A 23,093-nucleotide genomic window follows, 5' to 3' on the forward strand; every position below is an offset into this window, starting at 1 on the left:
TTGAATGTTAATTTTAGCCATACAATGAATATTAATGTAATTATATTGCTTTGGTAAGTTATTGCTGCTTTGAATACTGAACCTCTTTCAAATTTTTATGCTTACCAACAAAATTTATACATTGGGTTAATTGAAACAACCTTTTGGTTAAATGATCCTTGGGAACCAATAACTTGTTTTTCTCTGTCAATTTAGTGTCACGTTTTGGTGACTGCTAGTAAACTGAATTTTGCGAGTCAGTCCTATTGACTTTTTCTAAGCAACCTTTGGCAGTTACTGTCTTGTTAAAAATGAGACAGTGGTAAACTTAGGAATGTTTACTTCTAGTTTGCTACAGTTTTTAATACATTTGTTGCCCACGTGAGCATTTGATACCAATTTCCTATAAATTATGTCCTCTCCAGAAGGAAGTTGGAATGTTTACAGCTACTCAGTGATTTGTTAGAAATTACTTTAGTGCAGATAATTGCATATTTTAACCTGTTATGAGATCAGGTTTCCTATTTCAGAACAGTGATAAAATGAAGGAGGTCACTTGTGAAATACTTATCCTGTGAAACTCAATGAACAATTAACATGGTATGTGGAACACTCTTATTCCCTAGTTAATTTAGGAGGGATATCTTTACAAATAAAATTGTTACCTTAGAAAATAATAACGACCTTGTTTTACAGTAACAAGGTTTTTCCTGGAGAGCTGTGTATAAATTTAGATAGAAGAACTGTTTTTAAAGGAAACCTGTGATTGATAGTGTCTTTATATATGGAATAAACAGCTATTCCATAACATATTTATTTGGGTTCTAATTTACAACATTATCTAACTTACAACATTATCTTACCACATTATCTATTTACAACATTATGTTACAACATTATCTAGACATACCTGCTAGGTTATAGTGATATGGCAAAGACACAATATCCTGGAAATAAAGACACAATATCTGGAAATGTCGCTGTTACTCGTTTTTTTAAAAGTCTTTCCTTAGAATTTGAAAATTCATTGCATGAAAATGAGTGTGATGGTAAGCTTAAATCTTCCCCTAACAGTATAACATTAGGATTAACTTAAATGTATTTTTAAAAATTAACCAGTTGGCTAAGCAACAACTCAGTTTAGGTTGACTGGTGGGAAATGAAGAAGGTTCTGCAGGTTTTTGTTTTGTTTTTTGTTTTGTTTTGTTTCATTTGCAAACTGTTCTTTGCCGTACTTATGTTTGTGGTCCTTGTAACTGACTTCTGCTTTTTGTTTGTTTCCTTTTCTTTCCTTTTTCTGTTTTACTTCCCCCATACTGTGTTGTTGCTGCCAGTATCTATTGCTCCACCCCCTCCCCCTATGCCTCAGTTGACTCCACAGATACCTCTCACAGGCTTCGTGGCCAGGGTGCAGGAAAACAGTAAGTTCGGAAAAACTGAGCTGTCAAAGAGTAGAGGCTGTCTCCTTATAGCATGCATGGCTGATGAGTCATCATTTTCTTACTTTTATTGAGAAGCTAATCTTATCTTGAAAATAGGTGCAGCTATGTTTTTGAAACTGAAGAGCACGGTCTTCAGTTTTTTTCTCTTGTGTGCATGATTACTGACCCATATAAATTCAAAACTGCAACTTACTTATGTTATTTACATGATCTAAAACATGAAATCTGATCTTTGCAGATTCTTAAGGAAAGTGTAATGAAACAAAATTCAAATTGTACGGAAACTACCAGCTTCTAATAGTTATTAGGAGAATTAGAAAACATTTTGTATTCTGTTACCAACAAATTCATGAGCATATAGAGTATGAGATTAAATTTATTATGCATTGGGGGCAGGTTTTTTTTTTCCCCCTTTTAGTTACATAAAAATTTTAGTGAAAGCTTTGTAGAAGCCTCAGATTTTTTTTTTTAAGATTTTATTTATTTATTTGACAGAGACACAGTGAGAGGGGGAACACAGAGAGAGGGAGAAGCAGGCTTCCCGCCGAGCAGGGAGCCCGATGTGGGGCTCGATCCCAGGACCCTGGGATCATGACCTGAGCTGAAGGCAGACACTTAATGACTGAGCCACCCAGGCGCCCCGAAGCCTCAGATTTTTACACAGAAATAATTTTGAACCTATATAAAGATTTGTTGTTAGGATAAGAATGAATCTGCAAGAATAAGTAATTTCCATCCAGGTTATCCATGCGAGAGTGATAATGGCAAGCCCTCTTCGTGTTTTGGCTACACGCAGGCCCATGAGAAATATTTCTGAATACATATATCTGTCCGCTTTTAGGTCTTCTCTCAGGGAGGTCAGGTTAATGATTTTTGGAAATTCTTTTAATATATGGATTTGATTAGGATAGAGTAGTTTATATTGCTGCCTAATTATCTTGAGGTTCCAGAAGATGTATAATCCTAACTACACGATCAGAGTGAATGTTACTTGACAAAATAAAAAAATACCACCATTACTGGATTACACTAGGCCAAAATAGCTGTTGAGGTTGAGATGGTAAGGTGGTCTAGTAGTGATTTACTTCATTTGGGATCATTGCCATGCAAATAAATTTTAGAATGGTTTGAACAAATGTGTAACCCACATGATTACCCCATCTTCCAGGAGATTACAGTGTGGGAAATTCCATTGTTCGGCTTTTGCTGACTCTGTTGTGTAATTCTCCACATTTCCTCCCTTCCTCCAGTCAAATAATTGTTTATTCAGTGTTATGTGCTAGGCTCTGGGAAGAGTACAAATAATCTAAGACAAAGTTTGTACCTTTAAGAAACATGTATGATTGAATGGGCTTTTTATAAAATGTAGTTCCAAAATGTTGAAATTTCTGAGTGTAAACTGTCCTTATTGTTAACATTTGTTTGAAAACTCCCAGTATGTTTAAACTTATAAAAAAATGTGAATCTTATTTTAAGAAGACGTGAATAAGGGTAAATTGCTAGTCCTTAATGCTGTAAGAGTTTAAAAATTTTGAGCTGCTTTACAGACAAAAAGGGGGAGGAAATATTTTAAGATAGGCATAATAAACATCCATTTAGTGGGGCCAAAGCATATTGACTAGCATTTTGGTAACTTTTTTTTTTTAAAAAGATTTTATTTATTTATTAGAGGGAGAGTGAGCACACGCACACCAGCTGAAGGAGAGGCAGAAGGAGAGGGAGAAGCAGGACACCCCCCCCCGCCGGAGGAAGGCTCTATCCCAGGACCCTGAGATCATGACCTGAGCCCAAGGCAGAAGCTTAACTGACAGCCACTCAGGCACCCCAGCTTTTTTTTTTTTTTTTGATAGAAACTCAGTATTAATGGGCATGCATGTTTTTTGCTAAGGAGGACCATGGTACTTAATATTTTATTTTAGTTCTTTTCCCCACACTTATGAACTGGAATCAGTTATTCTACTTGTGCTGCAGAATGTGCAGCTTTATTTAGGATCTGTTTTCTTTGAAAGCATGTTAGGAAGATTGATTATAAACTATCAGTATCTTACATGTTTTATGGAGTACGAATTTTCTGTTCTTCTCTTAAATATGCAGTTTCCTGTGGCACTCAAAATTGGTGATAATAAATGCCTGTAGCAGTTAACCTACTAAATGTGCTTCAGTTTAAGACATGAGCCCCTAAAAAAGTCCATGTGTTTACATCTGTGTATGATTAACATCAGGAAGCATTTTTGAACTAATTATGTGTGGTGCTAGACAAAGGATTATGCATAGAGAATTAGATTGACCAGACTTCTGCCCTTGTGTATATATGATTTGGAGATAAGCCAGTGTAGATTCACAGCAGTGGGACATGAAGACAATTGAGTGAAAACATGAAATTGGTAAGTTACGTATAAGTCAAAGTAAATGCAATTTAGGGATTCAGGCAAACACATAACTTATCATTAAGCCAAATTAAGGATATGAGCTGTGGCTCTTAGATGTTAGGATGGATTCATACCCATTTTCTTCTCCTCTCAATAATATTAGCTTTATGGAGAAAGGGGCAGAAAGGATCCAAGCATTGGATGGAAAAATAAATTGTAGACCTGCTTGATAGCCTTCAGAATGAGCATCACTACACAGGATTTATTTTCTCATAGTCTTTCTCGTCCCCTGACAGGATCAAATAAAAATCACAGAATTGAAGTGGTTATGGAAGTAGGGCTATTATCCACAGATGTTCTAAGTCTGGATCCCTTGGTTATGTTCTCAGCACGTTATTCCGAATAGGGTGGAGTAAACTTTAAAACCTGTACTACAAATAGATTATGACTGCATGCTTTGATTACATAAATAGCCCCAGAAATTGGCATTTGAGTTAGTATGTTGGTATTCTGAATTTCTCCCCTGCGGATATTATAGAATTCTTTGTATCAGTTTTTGTCAAAACATTTTCACATCTTTAACTTTCAAAGAAATTTGTGAATCAGAAATTCAAATTAAGAATTAGTTGTGTGTTCTAGCTTTGAATTCCTTAATATTGGGAGCACTTGTTACCTGGTATCATAATAGTTCAGGGAGCATAGTTCTAGCCTGACATTTTCTCATTTCACTGTTCGATTATTTAAATCACACACATACATGTAACCACACCCATCTACAACTTGAGGTATGAGTCATTATTGTTTTGCATGATATAAGTTCCTTTTTGTTTGTTTTTAATTACATCTTTCTGCAACACTTTATTTTAAAAATCTTTATTGTGGATGTATTCTTAGAAAATTGGATCTTTAGAATCGAGTCTTTCCCCCGTCCCATACTTAAGTTTTACTAGCAATAATGCAAAAATTCTTAGCTTGTTTTCTGTATTTAAAAAGTTGATTATGAATTATAGACATTTCTGAAAATATTCAATGAGATTTTGTATTAGCTTGGAATTATTTTCTAATTTAATTTCTTATTAAAATTTAAATAAAAGAATAGAAAACCTACACATAGAAGCATACCTGATACTGCCAACTTTTTTCTCGATTAAAACAGATAAAAATAAATATCCACCCACTGGAGGCTTATTTCTGGGGAACTAAAGGATAACTAAAAGCTAAAATCGGGGACCTGAATGTGCATAGTGAATAGGTTATCAAACCTTAAATGTAACAGTATAACATAACATTTACAGTAGTCCAAATAATGAGAAATGTGACATAAGGCTTATTTAAGGAGGTACGCTTACTAAAAGGTGACATTTGTTCTGGTCCGAGCCTTGGAGTAAGGAAACTTTTTTACTCCTGTAATCCTTATAAAAAGAGACATTGTGTCCTAACTTCCTGCATTCATTAATTTGTAGCACTTCCTAATACTCTCATTTTTAGCTTATTTTATTATTGCACAATTATTATTAAGAGTAGTAGAAGCTCTAACACACCAAGCTTTTATTTCTAATCATTGCATGTTTTATTATAGTGCATGCTATATACAAATTAGAGCTTTCTTAAATTCTTTTAACTTATGAATTTTCATTTACTGTAATTTCTGATTCAAATTAATTATCTAAATTCTTTTAGTTGCTGATAGTCCAACTCCACCACCACCACCTCCCCCAGATGACATTCCCATGTTTGATGACTCTCCACCTCCGCCACCACCACCTCCAGTGGATTATGAAGATGAAGAGGCTGCAGTAGTTCAGTATAATGATCCATATGCAGATGGGGATCCTGCCTGGGCCCCCAAGAATTATATTGAGAAAGGTAAGGTACAGTCATCATTGAATTGAGGTAAAGGAAACTAACCTAATTATAGAATTTTAGAGCTATAAAGAACATCCAGTCCAGTGTTTCTCAACCCTTTGAATAGCTTTACCAGCCAACATAATTTAGTTAAGCCTTATTTCCTATACATTTCCAATATAAAGGATGATCTTTATTTTTTTAAGTTTAAAAGTATGTTATGATGTTAGATGTGGGTTTTCAAATGACATAGGCTTCCAGCTGGAGGTGAACTTGCCTGTTTGCATTTTATAGATGAAACAAATAAGGCACAGAAAAGGAGTTAAATGACTTACTAAAGTTATATAATTAGTAAAGATTTAAAACAAAATTTCTAAGCTCTTAGAAACCTTTCATATCTAAATATTTAAAAATATATTGAGACTATCATGAGAAAAAGCCTCAATTAAGGTTTTCAGTTAGTTGATCTTGTAGAAGAGAAGATGATCACTAGAATTTCATTTTATGAGATGTATAACTCTTAACATCCAAAATTATCAAAATTACCTGACATTCATTCTAATTACGTATTAAGAAACTAGTGGTAGGAAAGAAAGAAATCCTGTTTTTATAGTTAATTGTTTTTCTTCATCCAGCTCTGTGTTGTTTTAAAATCTGTATTTGTCGAGTTTTGAAAAATGCTTGTAACGTAGTTAAGCATATTTGACTGCCTTTGAAATATATTCCCTTCCATTGGTCTTTACTCGATTAATTGATGTTAAGCAAGTAGCTTTAGCTCTTGAGACCAGCAGCATTTTTTTGTGCCAAGGTTTTGAATACATGGCTAAAAGGGAATTTGCTGTTTTCCTTTGTGTGTGTGTGTGTGTGTGTGTGTGTGTGTGTTTAAATTTTTTGAGTATAGTTGACACAATGTTATATTAGTTTCAGGTTTACAACATATTCAGCATTTCTATAGGTTATGCTGTGCTCACCACAAGTGTAGCTGCCATCTGTTACTGTACAAGCTATTAAAATACCATTGACTACATTCTCTAGGCTGTACCTTTTTAAATATTTTTAAACTGTGAATATTCTACATACTGTTCAGGAAATCTTGAATAGTGTATGTTTAGATTCTCCTCTACCTTTAAATAGAGATATGTTTTGGTTATTATGAGGTTAATAAACTTAAGTAGTCTTGAGTTGTGCACCTGTATTTCCTGGTTTGGAAAAGCAAATTTAACTTTAAATTGGGACTAATATGGAACTAATAAAAATTGCTCAATTTAAAATGATAAAATGGTTAATACACTTGGCAATAGAGCAGAATTACAAAATGGCTTTACAAGTTGAAGTAATAGTCTTGTTAGTGGTCATCACACATGTTTTGTAGATCAGATAATAAATAGTTTTAACTTTTTTAAAAAAATTGAGGTATAATTAACACAGCAGCATTCTGTTAATTTCAGGTGTACAACATAATAATTTGATACGTTTGTATTGCAAAAATGAAATATTTTTAACTTTGCCAACCACCATAGTCTTTTTGTCACAACTACTCAGCCCTTCTGTTGCAGCACAGAAGCGGCCACAGACAGTACATAAGTGAGTGGGTATGTCCATGTTCCAATAAAACTTTATTTACAAAAAAGGCAATGGTTTGGATTTGGCCATGGGCCATTGTTTGCTGACCCGTAGTCTAAATCAGAGAGTTGAGATTTAGTAGGATTATATTTCAAGTCTTTTTAAATAGTCACCTTTATAATCACAAGAAGAGTAAGACCTGGTTTAATAGGAATTTCGTTGAATATATTAATCATGAATGTTTTGGACATGAATGTTCCAAAAGCGAAATTCTTAGGATACATTAGCTGAACTGTAACCTAATATATACCAATCTGATCATATCCATTTATACTACACTGGTATCTAAGTCTAGTTTTGAGTACCACATTTTAAGATCCTGCAGATAGCAATGTCTTCAAGAGGAGAATATCAGGAGGCAAAATATCTAGGAAGTGCACCTATAATGTGAAACAGTTGAAAGCATTGTTTCTAAGTTGAGAAGATTGCAGGGGAACTAAGTAGCTGTCTTCAAATTTTTATCATTTAGAAGTAGGATTAGAATATGAAACTTTTATGAGTTCCAAAAAATCCTATAGTACATGCAGAAGGGGGAGTTTAGCTCTTTGTATGAATTAAGATTCTGGAGAGTGGAATGGACAATGACTTGTTAATGATTAAGTACTCAGCAGTAAGCATTATTATATGAGAGAATACATACATTGGGGAGGGGAAGTTGGGAATGACTAGGATTCATTTACAAAAGGACTTGGAAAATACAAACAATTAATTTGGTTCAGTACTCTTACCAGCTCTTTGTCTAAGTGGAACTAGAAGCATGAGGAAAAGAGAGCTTTCATTCTTCTAACTTTGAGGGTGTCAGGCTTTTGTCATGATCCGTCTAAAAGTCCTCTACACCACACAAACTCTAACCTATTGTGACTCTGAATACAAAGAAATTAATGTTACTGAAGCTAATAAATAATTGACAAATTAAGTAATATGTTAACTGACTAAATTATTACAGTTTTCCTTCCTAATGGTTTTCTAGTAAACACTCAGTTTTCTTGAATGGTTACTTAGCCAAAAGTAATACCAGGATAGTAATTTAGTATTATTTATTCTGTATGTTTTTGGGTTTTTTGGAAACTGGATAGGTCAGTGAGCTTGTAACTGTGATTCTGCTGCAGGATTAAAATGGAGGAGAATGGACTTGAGTTTACTTAATACAGTTTTGTAAAGGGAAAAAAAGGTTGCCTATTTTAATTTTGTGAATGGTGCTATGGATCAGTACTTCAGGTGTCTTCCTTATTTATAATTCATTAATTCAGAATAATTTGGAGAAGTTATCTTTCTCAGGGGAAAAGGGAGTTCCAAAATATCTTAAGTGTCCTAAGAACTGTTTTAAGAAAAAAGATAACATGGGGTAATGAAAATCTTTCACATATACTAGAAAATTGCATATAACTTTAGAACTATCAGGCAGAATGAAGGAACAATTAAATTCATAAAGCAGTTGTTTGGAAAACTAGTAATGTTTTGATGACTGTCCTTCCACAGTCCTTTCCACTGTTTACAAAGGAAGTGAATATTTTGAACTCAAAGTAATCAAATACCACAGAACTGCAAACAGTTCTCTAAGTCTTAATTAATGGGTCTTTGCACACCTATTTCCCTGTTTAAAAAAAAAAAATCCAGTTGACCTTTAAAGTATGTAAATACTCTTTTAAACAATCTAGGTTTGGCCCCATAAATTACATGCTTATTTTCTGTGGGTGAGTAGGATGAGATTGACCTCCCAGGATATGTGTATTTTCAAATTAGTTTGGGCTGTTACCTGATTTACTGATTGGCTCTGTAGCTTTGCCCACTACGTATTTTGGAAAATGGTGTTTTGCAATGGTTGGTGCTTAGTTGATATTTGAACAAATGAAACATCTAATAAATATGAAAATTCAGGGATCTTTACTGGATAGATAGGTTGAAACTATGGATGTCTCTCTAGTCAAATTGTCAGTTTGGTCCTATGATGAGGCCAGTGATTTAGGCACATGGTTGGCCACTGAATCACCTGTTCTTACTGATGTAAGAATTAATAGTATTTGTACAAATAGTTGGTTTTGCTATACTATAGATTTAACTGGCATTGCATTTTAAAATTCAGTTAAATGTTGGAAATAGTGCACTTACCATGGTATTTCAACTGTTCTTTCCATAGTTGTGGCAATATATGATTATACAAAAGACAAGGATGATGAGCTATCATTTATGGAGGGTGCAATCATTTACGTAATAAAGAAGAATGACGATGGCTGGTATGAAGGAGTCTGCAATCGAGTGACTGGTCTGTTCCCTGGGAACTATGTTGAATCAATCATGCACTATACTGATTAAACTTTTTTGCTTTTAAAGTAGGTTCTTATTACTCAGTCATACTGTGGGACTATTATGGTTAACAGAATTGTCTTAAAATGTTTTAAAACTTGCCCATTCAGGACATGCTGTTTTATTGGTATAATTGAATGTCTACCTGTAAGCATACATCTTTGAGGCAGTTTGTGTATTGCTAAACGGCAATTTATACGAGAGGCTGTCCATAACTGATTATGCTTATGTACTTACTTACACAGTTAACTTTATGACCAGCCTAAGTATTCTGGGGGTTTGGGGTATAATATTTAACAAATCATGATTCAGATTGTACCATTACATGTTTCAGTGCAGCATGGTTACTAACGCTATGTCAGACTAATATTAAAATCAGAAAATTTCAATCCTGGTGCTGGTCATACTTTTTGTTTAGACTTTCTCATTCTTGAAATATACTATTTGTTTAAAGCATGCATACAAATTTATGTATTGAAATACACGTAAAAAATCCAAGATGCTTCCAATTTGTGTAATATTTACTTGGAGTACTTGTACTTAGGTCTCTTGAAATGAATTGAGTCTCTAAGGTCTCCATGTGAAACAAAACAAAGGGTTATCTCTAATGTAATTTGTACCTAAGTTTTTTAATGAGTGAATTTGCATTATAAATTTTTTCCATTCATAAATATATAAGTGAACCAAAGGTTTTTGTCCTTTCATTCACTGGTTTGCTTTTAAAATAAATAAATAAATGAATAAATAAATGAATAAATAAAAGATACTGATTTATTGCAGAATTATGGTTCTATTTTCTCAATATATTAACTTGGAAAAAAATATTAGCCTTATCTCAACCTGTCCCAATGGCAGTGACTGATTTTTGCAGATTTAAAATCTGAGATGGGTATTTACAAGTCAATCTACTGAATTCCTTTTCTAAAGTAACTTTTTCAGAGCTAAGAAAATGTGTTAAAGTGTGCACATTCTGTTAAGTAAAATTCTTAAGGACTGCCATATTAGTCCTTCGGTTTTCCAGTGGATTGTTGTGTACTGGGTTCAATGAAAGGAAATTATAAGTATCTTTTACATGTTGTTTTTGTAGAAGTGGGTGCAATTGACTTTTGAATAGGCGCTATTTAATCCATTACCTGGCACTAGCAACATAAAAGGTTTTAAAAAGAAAATAATTTGAAAAAAGGTGGATCATGTATTAATCAGTGAACAGGGAATATACCTGACCAACAGATTTATACTGTCTTTTGAAATAACTGAAATGCAACACATGCACTTTGTGTGTCTCGTCTTAATTTAAGGGAAGGTTGGAGGGATGTTTTTTTCTTGTGTGTAATTCTGTATTGCCTAGGATATTAAAGTAGAGCACTCAAGTATGGGTTTCTGTGTATTGAGGATTTGTTTGGATTTCAAATTACAGTTATGTACTGGGCGTTACAGACTTATAACAGCATAGTAAAATGATAAGACTAGTGCAAAACATTTATTTCTGAAAATTAAAGGCCATTATTGCTACCAAATCAATGTGACTGTTGTATATGCATTTTGCCTTTGTTAATTTTAAACATGATTTCAGTATCACTAGTGATCAGCTAGCTACCTTTTTCATTTTTTCCAAGTGGAATGTTCTCTTAATTTTGTATATAACCTGTTGTCTAAATTTTATGTACAGTCTTTTATAATAAACCATTCTCCTATATGAAATTTTGGATACTGTTAAAATCTAATGTGGATTGAAATGTAGACTTCACAATTTTTGTGACCTTTACTCCTATGGTGAAACACGATAAACCATTTGCATTTTAACATTGATTATTTATTTGTCTAATGGCTTTACATGTGGATCTTAACAGTGTAAACAATACCACATATAACCATCAAGATACCTCGATTAGAATTTACAGGACTAGAGTGACAGATTCGGATAGTTTAATTACATTTAAAAAGTTTTCTGAAAAACTTTGTCAATAAAAAAAAAATTGCCCATCAATAAGGTTGAAATGATTCTTTGAAATGATTTTTGGTTATCCGCACATGAAGCAAAATATATTTCACAAAATTCTTTAGGCACAGTCTGGTAAAATAGCTGCCAGAAATAACAGAAAGAGTTGTCATTTATCTCTTGTGAGTACAATTTCTGAAAGCTGTATGAGGGCCTCTCTTTCAGGGGACGGTCGAAGTTTACTGATCTCTCTTACTGCTTCATGGCAGTACCGCTGTGCGAGGTAGGTGGTTTGTTGTACACCGTCACTCTTGGGGGCGGGGGGGGGGAGACAGAACAAGAGAGGACAGACACATCACTCACTGATCAGCTCTTAAATTCCTGCTATGATAGTTAAAAAATATTTTTATAGAGATCAGGTTAATAGCCAAACTAAGTGTCAAGTGCTCTCTCTCCAACTCATCACTCCAGCTTCCTCTGCCTACTGTGTTGAGGCACTTTTTCTCAGATTGAAGCACATTTTTATTCTATCAGCATGCAGGGCAACTAACTCATTAATATTAAATAGCCACCTACTTTCCCTTATTTTTAAGTATTAAATTTTTAAGTAAAAAACAAAGTTAAGAAAAGAACATACACATAATAAAAGAGCGCATATGACGGAAATCAACAGTTCTCTTCTTCCAAAGACACCAGCTTTATCTGCTGGTTTTAATGTCTTAATTAGCCACTTTAGTTATTATCTATTGCCTTTCTGCTGAGAAATATGAGGATTTAGCCCATCCACCCTACACCTCCTGATTTGAATCCTATTACCATCTTTAGTTCTTCTGTTAGTTACTTTTGTCATTATGTAGCACCAACTACTTAATCTCAAGGATACCAGTGTTCTTTAATAGAGATTTGCATTCTCTTCTGGAGCCATGTTTTTATGTTGGTTCTAAAGCTGAACACTAATAAAACACTGTTTCCATGATGTAAAGATACATTTACTACAGAATCAAGTCATGTACTGTCACTTCATTTCCTTCCCCATCGTTCCAAGCTCATGAGCCCGCTGTCATTCAGAACAGAATTTTCCTAACGTCACTCGGAAAAGCCTCTGGTTTTTTTTTTATTTTTTATTTTTTTAGATTTTTTTTTTTTTAATTTATTCATTTGACAGAGATACAGAGGAAGAGCGCACGAGCTGGGGAGAGGGGGAAAGGGAGAGGGAGAAGCAGGCTCCCCGCTGAGCCAGGAGCCCAATGTGGGACTCGATCCCAGGACCCCAGGATTATGACCTGAGCCGAAGGCAGACGCCCAACCATCTGAGCCACCCAGGCCTCTGATTTTTTTGTACTTTACCAATTGACAGAAAATAGGATGCATTTTAGTTTGCTCTGCCTTAGTGTACAGAAGCCTACTTTTGAATGTAACCGTCTGATCCATAATCTTTCCACTGCCTTCATCATTCTGTTGGCTGCTTAGACTGACCGCCTTCCAGCTCTACCAGACAGCTGCCATCCCCAGCAGGTTTCCATCAAACTCTAGTTCATTCCACTGGTTTGAGTGCCCACAGCTTTCTCTTTTGTGGTGTTTCCATGTTGTTACTGAAATCCATCCACAGATAACTCACTCAAGAGAATGGGTACTGGAAATCAACTTTATAAGTGTGATGATGACTTCTGCCTTCATATGTAATGAATGGTTTGAATGGATATAGAATTGTAGGTTTAAAATGTTTCCTCATCATTTGGAAGGCCTTGCCTACTGCCTTCTAGCATCCAGGGTTTTTGCTGTACACTGAGCCTCCTGACCACTCTTTAATTTCTTTTTGGATTCTCTTCCTGAAACACCTGTTACCTCATCGTATTTGATCCTCTCAAAGCCTTTCTCATTTTCTTTCCTTGCTGTTTACGTTTTTGAAGATTTGCTCATTTCACGTTGTAACCCTCCTTTGGATCTAGTTTTTCACAATCATTTAGACTTTTCTTAGAGCTTGTACTTTTTTTTTTAATATCCTTTTCTTGTTATAGGGAAACAGTATTTTTCCACCCCCATTAATATTTTTCCCTGAATATTCCTGTTTATCTTGGTCTCACTCAGCAAGCTTTAATCAACCGTTTAGTAATCCTACTAAGTAAATCCTAATCCATTCATATTTAATAAAGGAATAGGGATTAGGAAGGAGCTCTGGGTGAAGGGTGCTAGGATTTAAAGGTCTTTGGAGAATTTAAGAGCATTCTTGTACCTTTCTAAAATGCATTTCTGCCTAGGCTTGCTGGATCTTCGTCACTGTTTTGTTAAGAGCAACAGTTAATTTTCCCTCTTTTCAGTCCCACTTCTCACTTCAGCCTTCAGTAATACTATTTCTGACACCAGAACCTCTCCCAGGTACATTGACCTCTTTATCAGTTACAGCCCCTTGTCATACTGAGTTTTTACTAGTACTGCCAGACTACCCTCCAAAGAGGTGGTGATGCTTAACAATATAGAGAGTTAAGGGAAATACATCCTTTGGAGGGGGTCTTGCTTTTTGGAAGTCTGAAAGGTAATTATTTGGAATTCTTTTAAGTACTGCATTAACCATAGACCACACATTAGCTTACTAATAAACTGCTCACCCCATCTCATTCATTAGATCTACTGGCTCCAAACGACTTTGGGTTTGGATTTTGGAAACAGCTCATTCTCAAAAGATAGTTATCAAAATTGAAAATATGTAAAAAAGATCTGGCTTCTACAGAAAAGTTCTGAGGATGTGTGGCAGTGTATCTGAAATAAGCTCAGCCCCTGAAGGTGAAACAGTCCGCCTCTGTGGGTTCTTTTCTTGAGGGACTAGGGACGGCCAGTACTGAGGTGACAGCTGCGAGCACCCGATAACCTGGGGGTGGCAAAAGTGAGAGCCTGCACCAGGAGGTGCGTCTGGGTGCCAGGAGGACAGCAATGCTGCCAGTGGATTTGGGGAAGACTGGTTTCAAACCAGGGGGACTCAGCCCACACTGCACATTAGAATCACTTGGGTAGCTTTAAAAAAAAATCCTAGTGTCCAAAACCTTACCCAAGGCCACTTAAATTAGTCTTTAGAAAGAATTCTAGGGCGCCTGGGTGGCTCAGTTGGTTAAGCGACTGCCTTCGGCTCAGGTCATGATCCTGGAGTCCCTGGATCGAGTCCCGCATCGGGCTCCCCGCTCAGCGGGGAGTCTGCTTCTCCCTCTGACCCTCTTCCTTCTCGTGCTCTGTATCTCTCATTCCCTCTCTCTCTCTCAAATAAATAAATAAAATCTTTAAAAAAAAAAAAAAAATTCTAGAAGATAGAGGGGACGGGGGTGGGGGATGGGTTAGCCTGGTGATGCGTATTAAAGAGGGCACGTTCTGCGTGGAGCACTGGTGTTATACGCAAACAATGAATCAGGGAACACTACCTCCAAAACTAATGATGTACCGTGATTAACATAATAAAAAATTTAAAAAATTCTAGAAGAAAAAAGAGTTACAAGTTTCTCTCTCAGTTTTTGTCAAGTCAAGAATTGACCACACTTGGTTTTGTATCTAAAATTTGTTACATTATTTGGTTAAAGAACTCTGCCACGCGTTGTACCTGCTCCTGCCTTATTTCTTTGTAAAATAATCATACCTGTAATACGTATTGTCGAGCTCTGTCCACATCTCCAGGCAAACTGAACCGTCTCATTATCATAGCATTCATTTCTGGGAACTAACCATAAAGAAAGAAAATATTTATTTATTGCTCTTGTGAAAATCAAATGTTCTAACACTAAGTTTGTAACAATAGGAAAAGACAAAAAGGTGATTAAATGTTTAGATGGTGGTGGGGGCAATAAATTGTAGCAATTAAAGAAGCAGAGCTAAGAGAGACATCCATTTTCCATGCCCAGGGACTGAGCTCATGCTCAGGAGAGGCAGCTGTTGATCCTTGTTCATTCTGGTGTTCTTTCTATTCTATTCTTGGGTCCAACACTGAGTGAGAAAGAGCGAAGGAACAAACTACATCCCTAAAATCTCCTTGTTGGCTTCTCTTACAGTTCTCAAACTTTAGATTGCACCAGAATCACCAGAGGCCTGTTGGGCCACTCCTTCCTTGATCAGTAGGACTGGGGCCTCAGCATGCATTTCTAACAGATTCCCAGATGATATGGATTCTGCTGGTCTCTGCTGACATTTTGAGAAGCAGTAGCCTAGGATGAGGGTGGGAATTAGGCATTCTACTTTTAGTGCTAACCTGAGTGACACTTGAAAGCTACTGAGGTATCTGAGCAGAGGGTATTATGAGCAGAGTTCTACCTCAGCAGCTTGTCAAGTGGATCAGAGCAGGGAGTGCTGTGTTGACTGCACGCTGGAGTCAGTCGGGAAGCTTATGGTTGCCTGGATCTGCTCCCAAAGATTCTGATTATGTTGGCTGGGGTGGGGTCTGGCCTGGGCATCAAGATTTTGAAAGCACTCCCGGTATTTTTAATGTGCAGCCAAGTTTGAGAACCACTGAATTACAGGAGGTAGAGAGGCCAGTCACGTTACTGTAGTTAATTTTAAAGACGACCAAAGTTAAGCTGTGGCACCGAGAGAAAAAAAGAAAATAGGTACACTGAAGATAAAAATCTATATTCTGCAACATGTAGGAACAATTCAGGAGAATTGTCGCCATTAACAAAACCAGGAAGTCAGGACACCAGATCACTTCATTTTCTAGACCGGAGCTCTAGTCCTGGTGCCTCCGTAGTCGAGTGAGCTCCATGACCTGTGCGTCCTAGCCTCCCCTTCAGTGTCGTGAGGGAGCTTAACCAAATGAGCTGAGACCCGTGAGCTCTAGCAGCTTCTGGTTCCCTGACGTAAGAGTTAAGATAGCTTTGGTCCTGGACACATCAGTGCTTACGGCAGTTGCCAGCTTTTCCCTGGCAGTGAGCCTGAAGTTGTTGTCCTGTAACCACCACCACGGTATTAGTAATCCTAGAAGAAAAAATAGGGCACACATAGAAAAACCTCAACTGGATGATGACAGGTGAAGAATTAAGAATGTTCCTTTCAGAGCAAAGTATGCGTTGGAACAAAGTTCTAAACATGTAGAGGCTGCTCACATGCTTATAAAACGTAAAGGCCAGCAAATGGTTAGTTCTTAAAAGAAAACCGGTAATTTGTTTGAGTTACTGGCCTTTAAGAATAGAACAATTTAAGTTTCACAGGAAACATCAGGAAGCTCACATCAATCAATTTTAGGGGTAGAAAAGCCAAATCAAGTAAGCATTTGTCTTAAAACCGCATTCCAAAATTGCACTTCTGGAAGGCCATATCCTCAGAGCTGACAGGACACTGTCCCGGGCGTCTAGTAAAATTACCTCGTTTATGGTATGTGAGCTTTTTCTGCAGTACCAACAAGGGTGGTAAAATGTGCTGTGTGTGCTGACTCCTTTTACTATAAAAAGCATCGAGACAGCAAAGTTTGAAGAAAATATTTGCAACGAGTGTGGCTACATCCTTCCTTTAAACATGTGGTGTGTGCAGTTTTAATATGCAAATACTGAACTGTTCCCCTAGGCATCCCCGGCCCCTTAACTGTGTACGTGGAGGAGAAATGAGAAGCGTGACAGGAACAACAGTTGCCTGCTTGCAGGCTTCGTGAGAAATAAGGAAACTTTTGTTTGTCCAGGCTGTTTTAGTTGGAGGGCCTACAGGGAGACCTTTCAAGAGTAGGACGAATCAGGGGCATCTGGGTGGCTCAGTCGGTGGAGTGTCTGACTCTTGGTTTCGGCTCAGGTCATGATCTTGGGGTGGTGGGATCGAGCCCCGTGTTCGGCTCCACGCTCAGCGGGGAGTCTGCCCCTCCCCCACTGCTTTCTCTCTTTCTCTGAAATAAATCTTTAGGGGGAAAAAAAAGCGTAGGACAAACCATATTCTAACTGTGAAATGTATCCATAAACTAAACTACAAAGGTGATGAGTAAATGTAGTGAGCTTACGCAAACAAAACCTGGGTAGCTAGGGGACCAGCTAGTCACACTAACAGAAGCCCATACAGCTGGTGCGGGGGCTGGGGCTGCTGAGGGTGGCTGGAAGTGCGGCTAAGGATGACATTTAGGTCTGGTGACTTATCAAATAAGAGAAGCAGAAGAAAGGAAATGATCTTTTAAAGGATTGAGAACTAATGTAATCTTATGAAAAAAAAAACCCAAAAAACACTTCTATTTTGTTTCTGAAGAGCTCAAGATCCAACTTACATGCTCTTTTAAAAGATCTGACATGACGTTTTTGTTCTTACAGAAAATATGTGTACACATACAGATGGAAGGACACCGTCATCACTGGGAGCCCTCCAGAAATCCCAGAATTTTTCTTAAAATCCCCTGTACTGTTATCCAGACATCTCTTTGGAGAGATGTCGAAAATAGTGAATTCCAAAAACAGGGAGTTTCTATTAAGTTGCTGGGTCCAACAAATTCCCGTCAAGACAACAACTGTGTTAAAAAGGAAAAATGGTTTCCCGAAGTTGCTTGTTGTGGTCGAGACTCAAGGGTTCGCAGATGGAAAAACTCAAAGACTAAGTAATTGGTAGACAAAACTCACCCACCTATGGAAAAAGATTACGAACATCTTACAAGGACTCTGCTAAATGGGCAGGTTAATGACAGATCCGGAGGGCTGACACAGAGGCTCTTCTGGAGCGTCGCCAGCCCCAGAGCACTCGAGTTACCTGCTCTGTGGGAAGCCCCACCGGGGATCGGGGATCAGACAAGCTCTCATCAACGTCCGCGCTGGCCATAAGACATTGAGGAGTGAAAGGAATACTGGTCTTAGAGGAGTTGGTGTTTAATTGTCTGCTGTGCCATTTACCAGATGTCTAATTTTGGCCAAGTTTGCGCATCACTTTCTTATTTGTAGAGTGGGCATAATACCTACCACAAAGAGGAGTTGTGAGATTAGAGATACTGTATGAAAGAATCCTTTGCAAACCATGAAAACAATGCACTTTCATTAAATGGAGATACTGCACAGTCTCCTGTTATTTTGGAATTTGTTTTACTCGAAAATCACTTTTGGCCCCATAAATCTTTTCACACAGTGCTGGCCCCAGAATCCCCTTTTTTTGACCGTGTAACCCACAGTAGAGCCTAAACTTGATGTTTTCTTTTTTTAGTATATGTGCTGCCGAAGCGAGCACTTGATGTTTTCTTTGAAAACAACTTTAACTTGAGTACCTCTTGCCTATGCGCCACGGGACAGAACAGCCAGTCCACTTAGGAAACAAGCTCTGTCCAGAGTCACTTCCTGCTCAGGCTCACTGTGTGTTCCCTCTTCTAGGGCTGCCCTGCGCGAGTTTTCACTCCTTTTCCTGCCGCCTTATGGGCGGATGGGAACGGTGCTGTCTGGTGAGGGTGAGTGGGTGCCTTGTGATGCTGCATTTCCCAGTGAGACACCCAGAGCACTGTGGTATGGGGTGCTGTAAGCTTTTGTGGGTTCCCTTTCCTTGCCTCTTTTTTTTTTTTAACCCGGCATTTTTAATCTCTTATGTATTACTCACTAATTCATATGTAGGAGTGACCCATTTTCCCCCCTGACTTTGACCCACTATGTCTGAAGGGAGAATTATTCACTACTCCTTTGTGTAGAGGAAAGCAAATTAGTTTCTTCTGAAATACGTTCACAGTGAAGCAATCAGAAGAGGCATCCATTCTCAATCACAGACTCAGCTGTTCGTGTCCCCGGGGCTCAGGACGACTACTTGTAACTAGGATTTCTAAAAGTATGACACCCCAAGCTTTTTGGTAGACTGCGAGCTTCTTTCGGGAAAAGACCTGTTCCTTAGTCGCCTTGATAACCTCAGGGCTTCACTAAAGGCATCTTCGCTCACACTCGCTAACCAGGGTCTCGGGAGCAGGCCGACTACTGTTCGTAGTTGTCTAGACGGCACGTGGTGACTGATCTTTCTAGCCTCGGGCATGCCTTTACATTTACAGGGCCCATGAGTTCTCTGCTTTTAGGTGGGCTAATGGTAAAAAATAAAATGTTCCTTGCTCATGCTTTCATGTGTACAAGGGGGTTTTATAAATTCTTGTCAGAGCTTAGCACACGTTTTAAAAATATTCTCCCTGAGTTTGGGGGCCGGCAAGTTAGTCTCCATAGGAGAAAGGACCCATTTATAGCACGCCTTCTCCTCACCTCTGTCTCAAAATTCTGCGAGGACAGAGCCTGACAGTGAGGACGGATATTTCCACAATGCAACATCTCTGTTCGGAGCCCTTGTTCCTCCGTTGACTGCTGCCCCCTGGCCCAGCCCCACCCCACCCCCGGCCCCCTCATCAGCCTCCTCCTCCGAGAATTACCCGGGTTACAGCTCTGCTAGACAATGGATAAAAGATGAGCTCTCCTTTCTTGGATCAGAAATTGATCAAAAGCAAGGTCACTGGTTTCAATAATGGAATCACTTGAGTTCTTTGGAAGACATAGTTTATCTTTGTAAATTCTGAGAAAGAACAGAGGCAAAAATCTCAGAAAGACTAAAAGTTACTAAAATTTTTGACCAAAGGGCTAATTTTTAATTTCATGGCATGGTGACGAACATCTTATTGCTTTGCTAAGTTTTAACTGGATTAAATATACTACAAAGATGAAAATCTATGAAAAAGATGTCCAAATGCCAGCCAATATCCCACTTACTTCAAACCACATTTGGCCCAGCCCCAAGCGATGTTGGAGGGGGCTCCAGAGCAGGTTCTGGAAATGTCTGCCTCACAGACCCTGCAGCATCTGAAGTTCCTAAGCTCTCATCCACAATAAAGGAGGATATGAAGGCAGCTTTACTTCCTTCCTTAATGGACAGTCCCTCAATCTGGAGAAGGAAGAAACTATGGTTCTAGCAGTGCATTCCACTGACTTCTTGACATTTTGAGGCCATGGCCAAGGCTAAGAGCAGCAGTCTCATTAAACTTCTAGAACTGCAGAATTTCTCGGAATTTCTTATGCTCGGAGTCCCTTCCTGTGCCTTTTTAAGGGGCTCTGAGGCACACCCCAAGTCCAGTCCTGAAACCAAGATGCGGAAACCATTCACCTTGTCAGTGCCAAAAATATATGGAAATCCTCATAATGCTACCTTAAATGCACACAGCATTTAATCTGTAAAGTACAGCTTGAACATTATCTCCATTCCTCCCACTACAGCCCTTGGGAGGAAAGCTGTAAATCTCAGTGTCACAGACAAGGACACAGATACAGCTTAGGAGTCCAATAACTGGTCCCAACATCTCAGTCGCAGATGCCAGGATCAAATCGAGATCTGAGGTCTCTTATGTAAATGCTTTCCCATGCCTTCCTTATCTGAACCTTCCCGTCAGCTGTGCCCGGAAGATACAAAGCACCGTGTCAGAGGGAGTTTGGAAAACGTACCTGTTGGCAAGCAAATAAGACGGGGCCCGTGGCTAATCCAAGCTTCAGGTCCGCCGATGTTGGTTTGCCCATCTGGTCAGAACATGAGGTGAAGTCTAACACATCATCTATCAGCTAGCGAACAGAAAAAAGGAATGTCAGGAGCATGGCCATCCCGGGCGTCACTGCTGCCCTTCCCACTGTGCCAACGGGCCACGTTCCTAAAAAGTGGACGACCAACCTGAAAGGCGATGCCCACGTTTTTTCCGTATTGATAGGCAATCTCATGCACCACTGGGTCCGGGCATCCTAGGACAGAGACCTGAAGCAGAAAGAGAATTCTGGAGTAAGTTGCTGACAACGAGCAGGGCAGCCAGCCAAGGTGGTGAGGCCGTATTATGCATAGTCAGGAGATCCCGCCATCAGAACGAGACCAGACATGCACAGAGTACCTGTGGGTTGGTGTTTGTTTTTTTTTTTTTTAAGATTTTATTTATTTATTTGACAGAGAGAGAGAGAGAGAGAGAGAGCCAGCACAAGCAGGGGGAGGGGCAGAGGGAGAAGCAGGCCTCCTGCTGAGCAGGGAGCCCGATGTGGGGCTCTACCCCAGGACCCTGAGACCACGACCTATGCTAAAGGCAGACACTTAACGACTGAGCCACCCAGGCGTCCCAGAATACCTGCGTTTTTAATGAAAGGGTTCCAGCCTCTATCTCAGATTGTTCTCTTAAATTCTAGGGAAGCTACCTGCCACCCCTCCTTTCCCAGGATAAGACCTCTTTTTCGCTGCTTTTAGCACTCAGCAAACCTGGCCTAAATGTTGGCTCTATTTTTATTTTTCTATTGATTTAGCCATTTTTGGGGAATAGATATCTCATCTGCTTAATCACACACGATGTTGCCATACATTTCGCTTGTAGTTCCTTTCTTTTAATAATTTTTGGTGATTTCACTTTTTTCTCAAATGCAGTTATTTTCTGACATGACTGTAACAGCCTCTGCTCGCGCTTCACACAGACACTTTTCTCATTAGCAAAGGGTCTTCACTGGTCCTACTGTTTGTTTCTTATGCAAGAAGTAATTAGCTACATAAAAGACCCCCCCCCCCACCCTTTTCAGTTGAAGAGAAATAGGACTTCTAAGTCTTTCTAAAACTCAAAAAAACCTAGCCGCCACTGGCCACTTGAATGCATTTCCCACTGCTCTGCTAAGCATGCTAAGCAGGTCCTGCCACATTTCTAGAAAACAAAGGCTGGGTAAAAATCAAAAGGGGGGAGCAGGGGAGCGGCATCGACTTCACTGGAGAGGAAATGTCTATACTGAGTGCACGAGAAAGCCAGATGGCATCGGTGTCCTGCCTGCCGTGGGTCACTGATGATGCAGAACCGGGTCTTCCGCCTTCGGTCGCGGCCTCCGCGGCCCCCTGGCCGGGCGCTCTGCAGTCGGGCCGCTAGGGGCGCACTTACGCCCCTTGCGACACCACGTGATCTCAGTGTATTACTTGGTATTTCTGTGCTTCGGTTTCCCCTTGTGTAAAATGCAGGATCCAAAGCACTTAGCTCGTAGGGTTGCTGTAAGGAATGCATGTCACGCTACTTTTAAACCTCAGCACAGTGCCTGACATCTGGTTATAACACTAGATGTTTGCGATTATTGCTAATAATCCTCCTCCTCATCCCCTGGACGCACAAACCGGAGCTGGGCAGTGCCCATGCACCGCGGCTACTGAAAGCCAGATCCCACTATTTGCTCAGCCCTGAGGATGTTTTTGATGACGCAAGGAGGCCTGTGACTGTGTCACGTTTGGCTGCACGCCCTCAGATGACAATGTGCGTGTCGTGAAAGGTCAGGCGGCCACTTCCTTGAGTGAATAATAAACTCAGAACTGCTACAGGGAGGGAGTCCTCTTTCCAACCTAGGAGACCACATGCGACACAATTTAGAAACTTTGGCAAGAGTCAAGAAGATATCCATCAACTTGGCTGAATGAATGAGCAGACGAGATTCGGGCAGCCGGGGAGGCGCTGAGCTCAGAACACGAGGACACCCCCTTTCTTGATGGAAACTCCCAGGGCACTCCTCCTGTCCACTTACTTACCTCAACACAAAACGGCACCGAAGTGCCAGCTTCCTTCCTGAAAAGTCAAAGACATTTAAAAACTCCATTCTATTTCTAAACTCACGGGATTAAAATTTGTGGAGCACCTGGCTAGGATGAGCACTTTACATTATCTTAGTT

The 23,093-nt window shown here is 38.9% G+C and overlaps 2 protein-coding genes across 9 annotated transcripts in view; one reads left to right on the forward strand and one right to left on the reverse strand.

The window, feature by feature from the left end:
• The window catches only part of ABI1 (abl interactor 1), a 128,196-nt gene extending 116,644 nt beyond the window's left edge, over positions 1-11,552 (forward strand). For 5 of the 8 annotated variants that reach the window (XM_088025785.1, XM_088025780.1, XM_088025782.1 and 2 more), the window contains 2 exons: positions 5,471-5,656; positions 9,396-11,552. In XM_088025785.1, the coding sequence (XP_087881911.1) occupies positions 5,471-5,656; positions 9,396-9,571 (362 nt within the window). In that variant the 3' untranslated portion in view covers positions 9,572-11,552. Of the gene's footprint in view, positions 1-1,313; positions 1,401-5,470; positions 5,657-9,395 lie in introns of all 8 variants that reach the window. The other 3 variants (XM_088025786.1, XM_088025784.1, XM_088025787.1) reach the window with 1 other exon arrangement.
• The window catches only part of PDSS1 (decaprenyl diphosphate synthase subunit 1), a 44,297-nt gene continuing 32,542 nt past the window's right edge, over positions 11,339-23,093 (reverse strand). Inside the window, exons 8-11 of the mRNA XM_028114190.2 lie at positions 21,096-21,176; positions 20,876-20,989; positions 15,121-15,201; positions 11,339-11,811 (exon numbers count right to left, since the gene is read on the reverse strand). Of these exons, the coding sequence (XP_027969991.1) occupies positions 11,671-11,811; positions 15,121-15,201; positions 20,876-20,989; positions 21,096-21,176 (417 nt within the window). The 3' untranslated portion in view covers positions 11,339-11,670. The remainder of the gene's footprint in view (positions 11,812-15,120; positions 15,202-20,875; positions 20,990-21,095; positions 21,177-23,093) is intronic.

This window comes from Eumetopias jubatus, unplaced genomic scaffold, assembly GCF_037043125.1.
Source record: "Eumetopias jubatus isolate StellerSeaLion01/CBP00866 unplaced genomic scaffold, mEumJub1_p1.0 scaffold_8, whole genome shotgun sequence".
Classification (NCBI taxonomy): domain Eukaryota; kingdom Metazoa; phylum Chordata; class Mammalia; order Carnivora; family Otariidae; genus Eumetopias; species Eumetopias jubatus.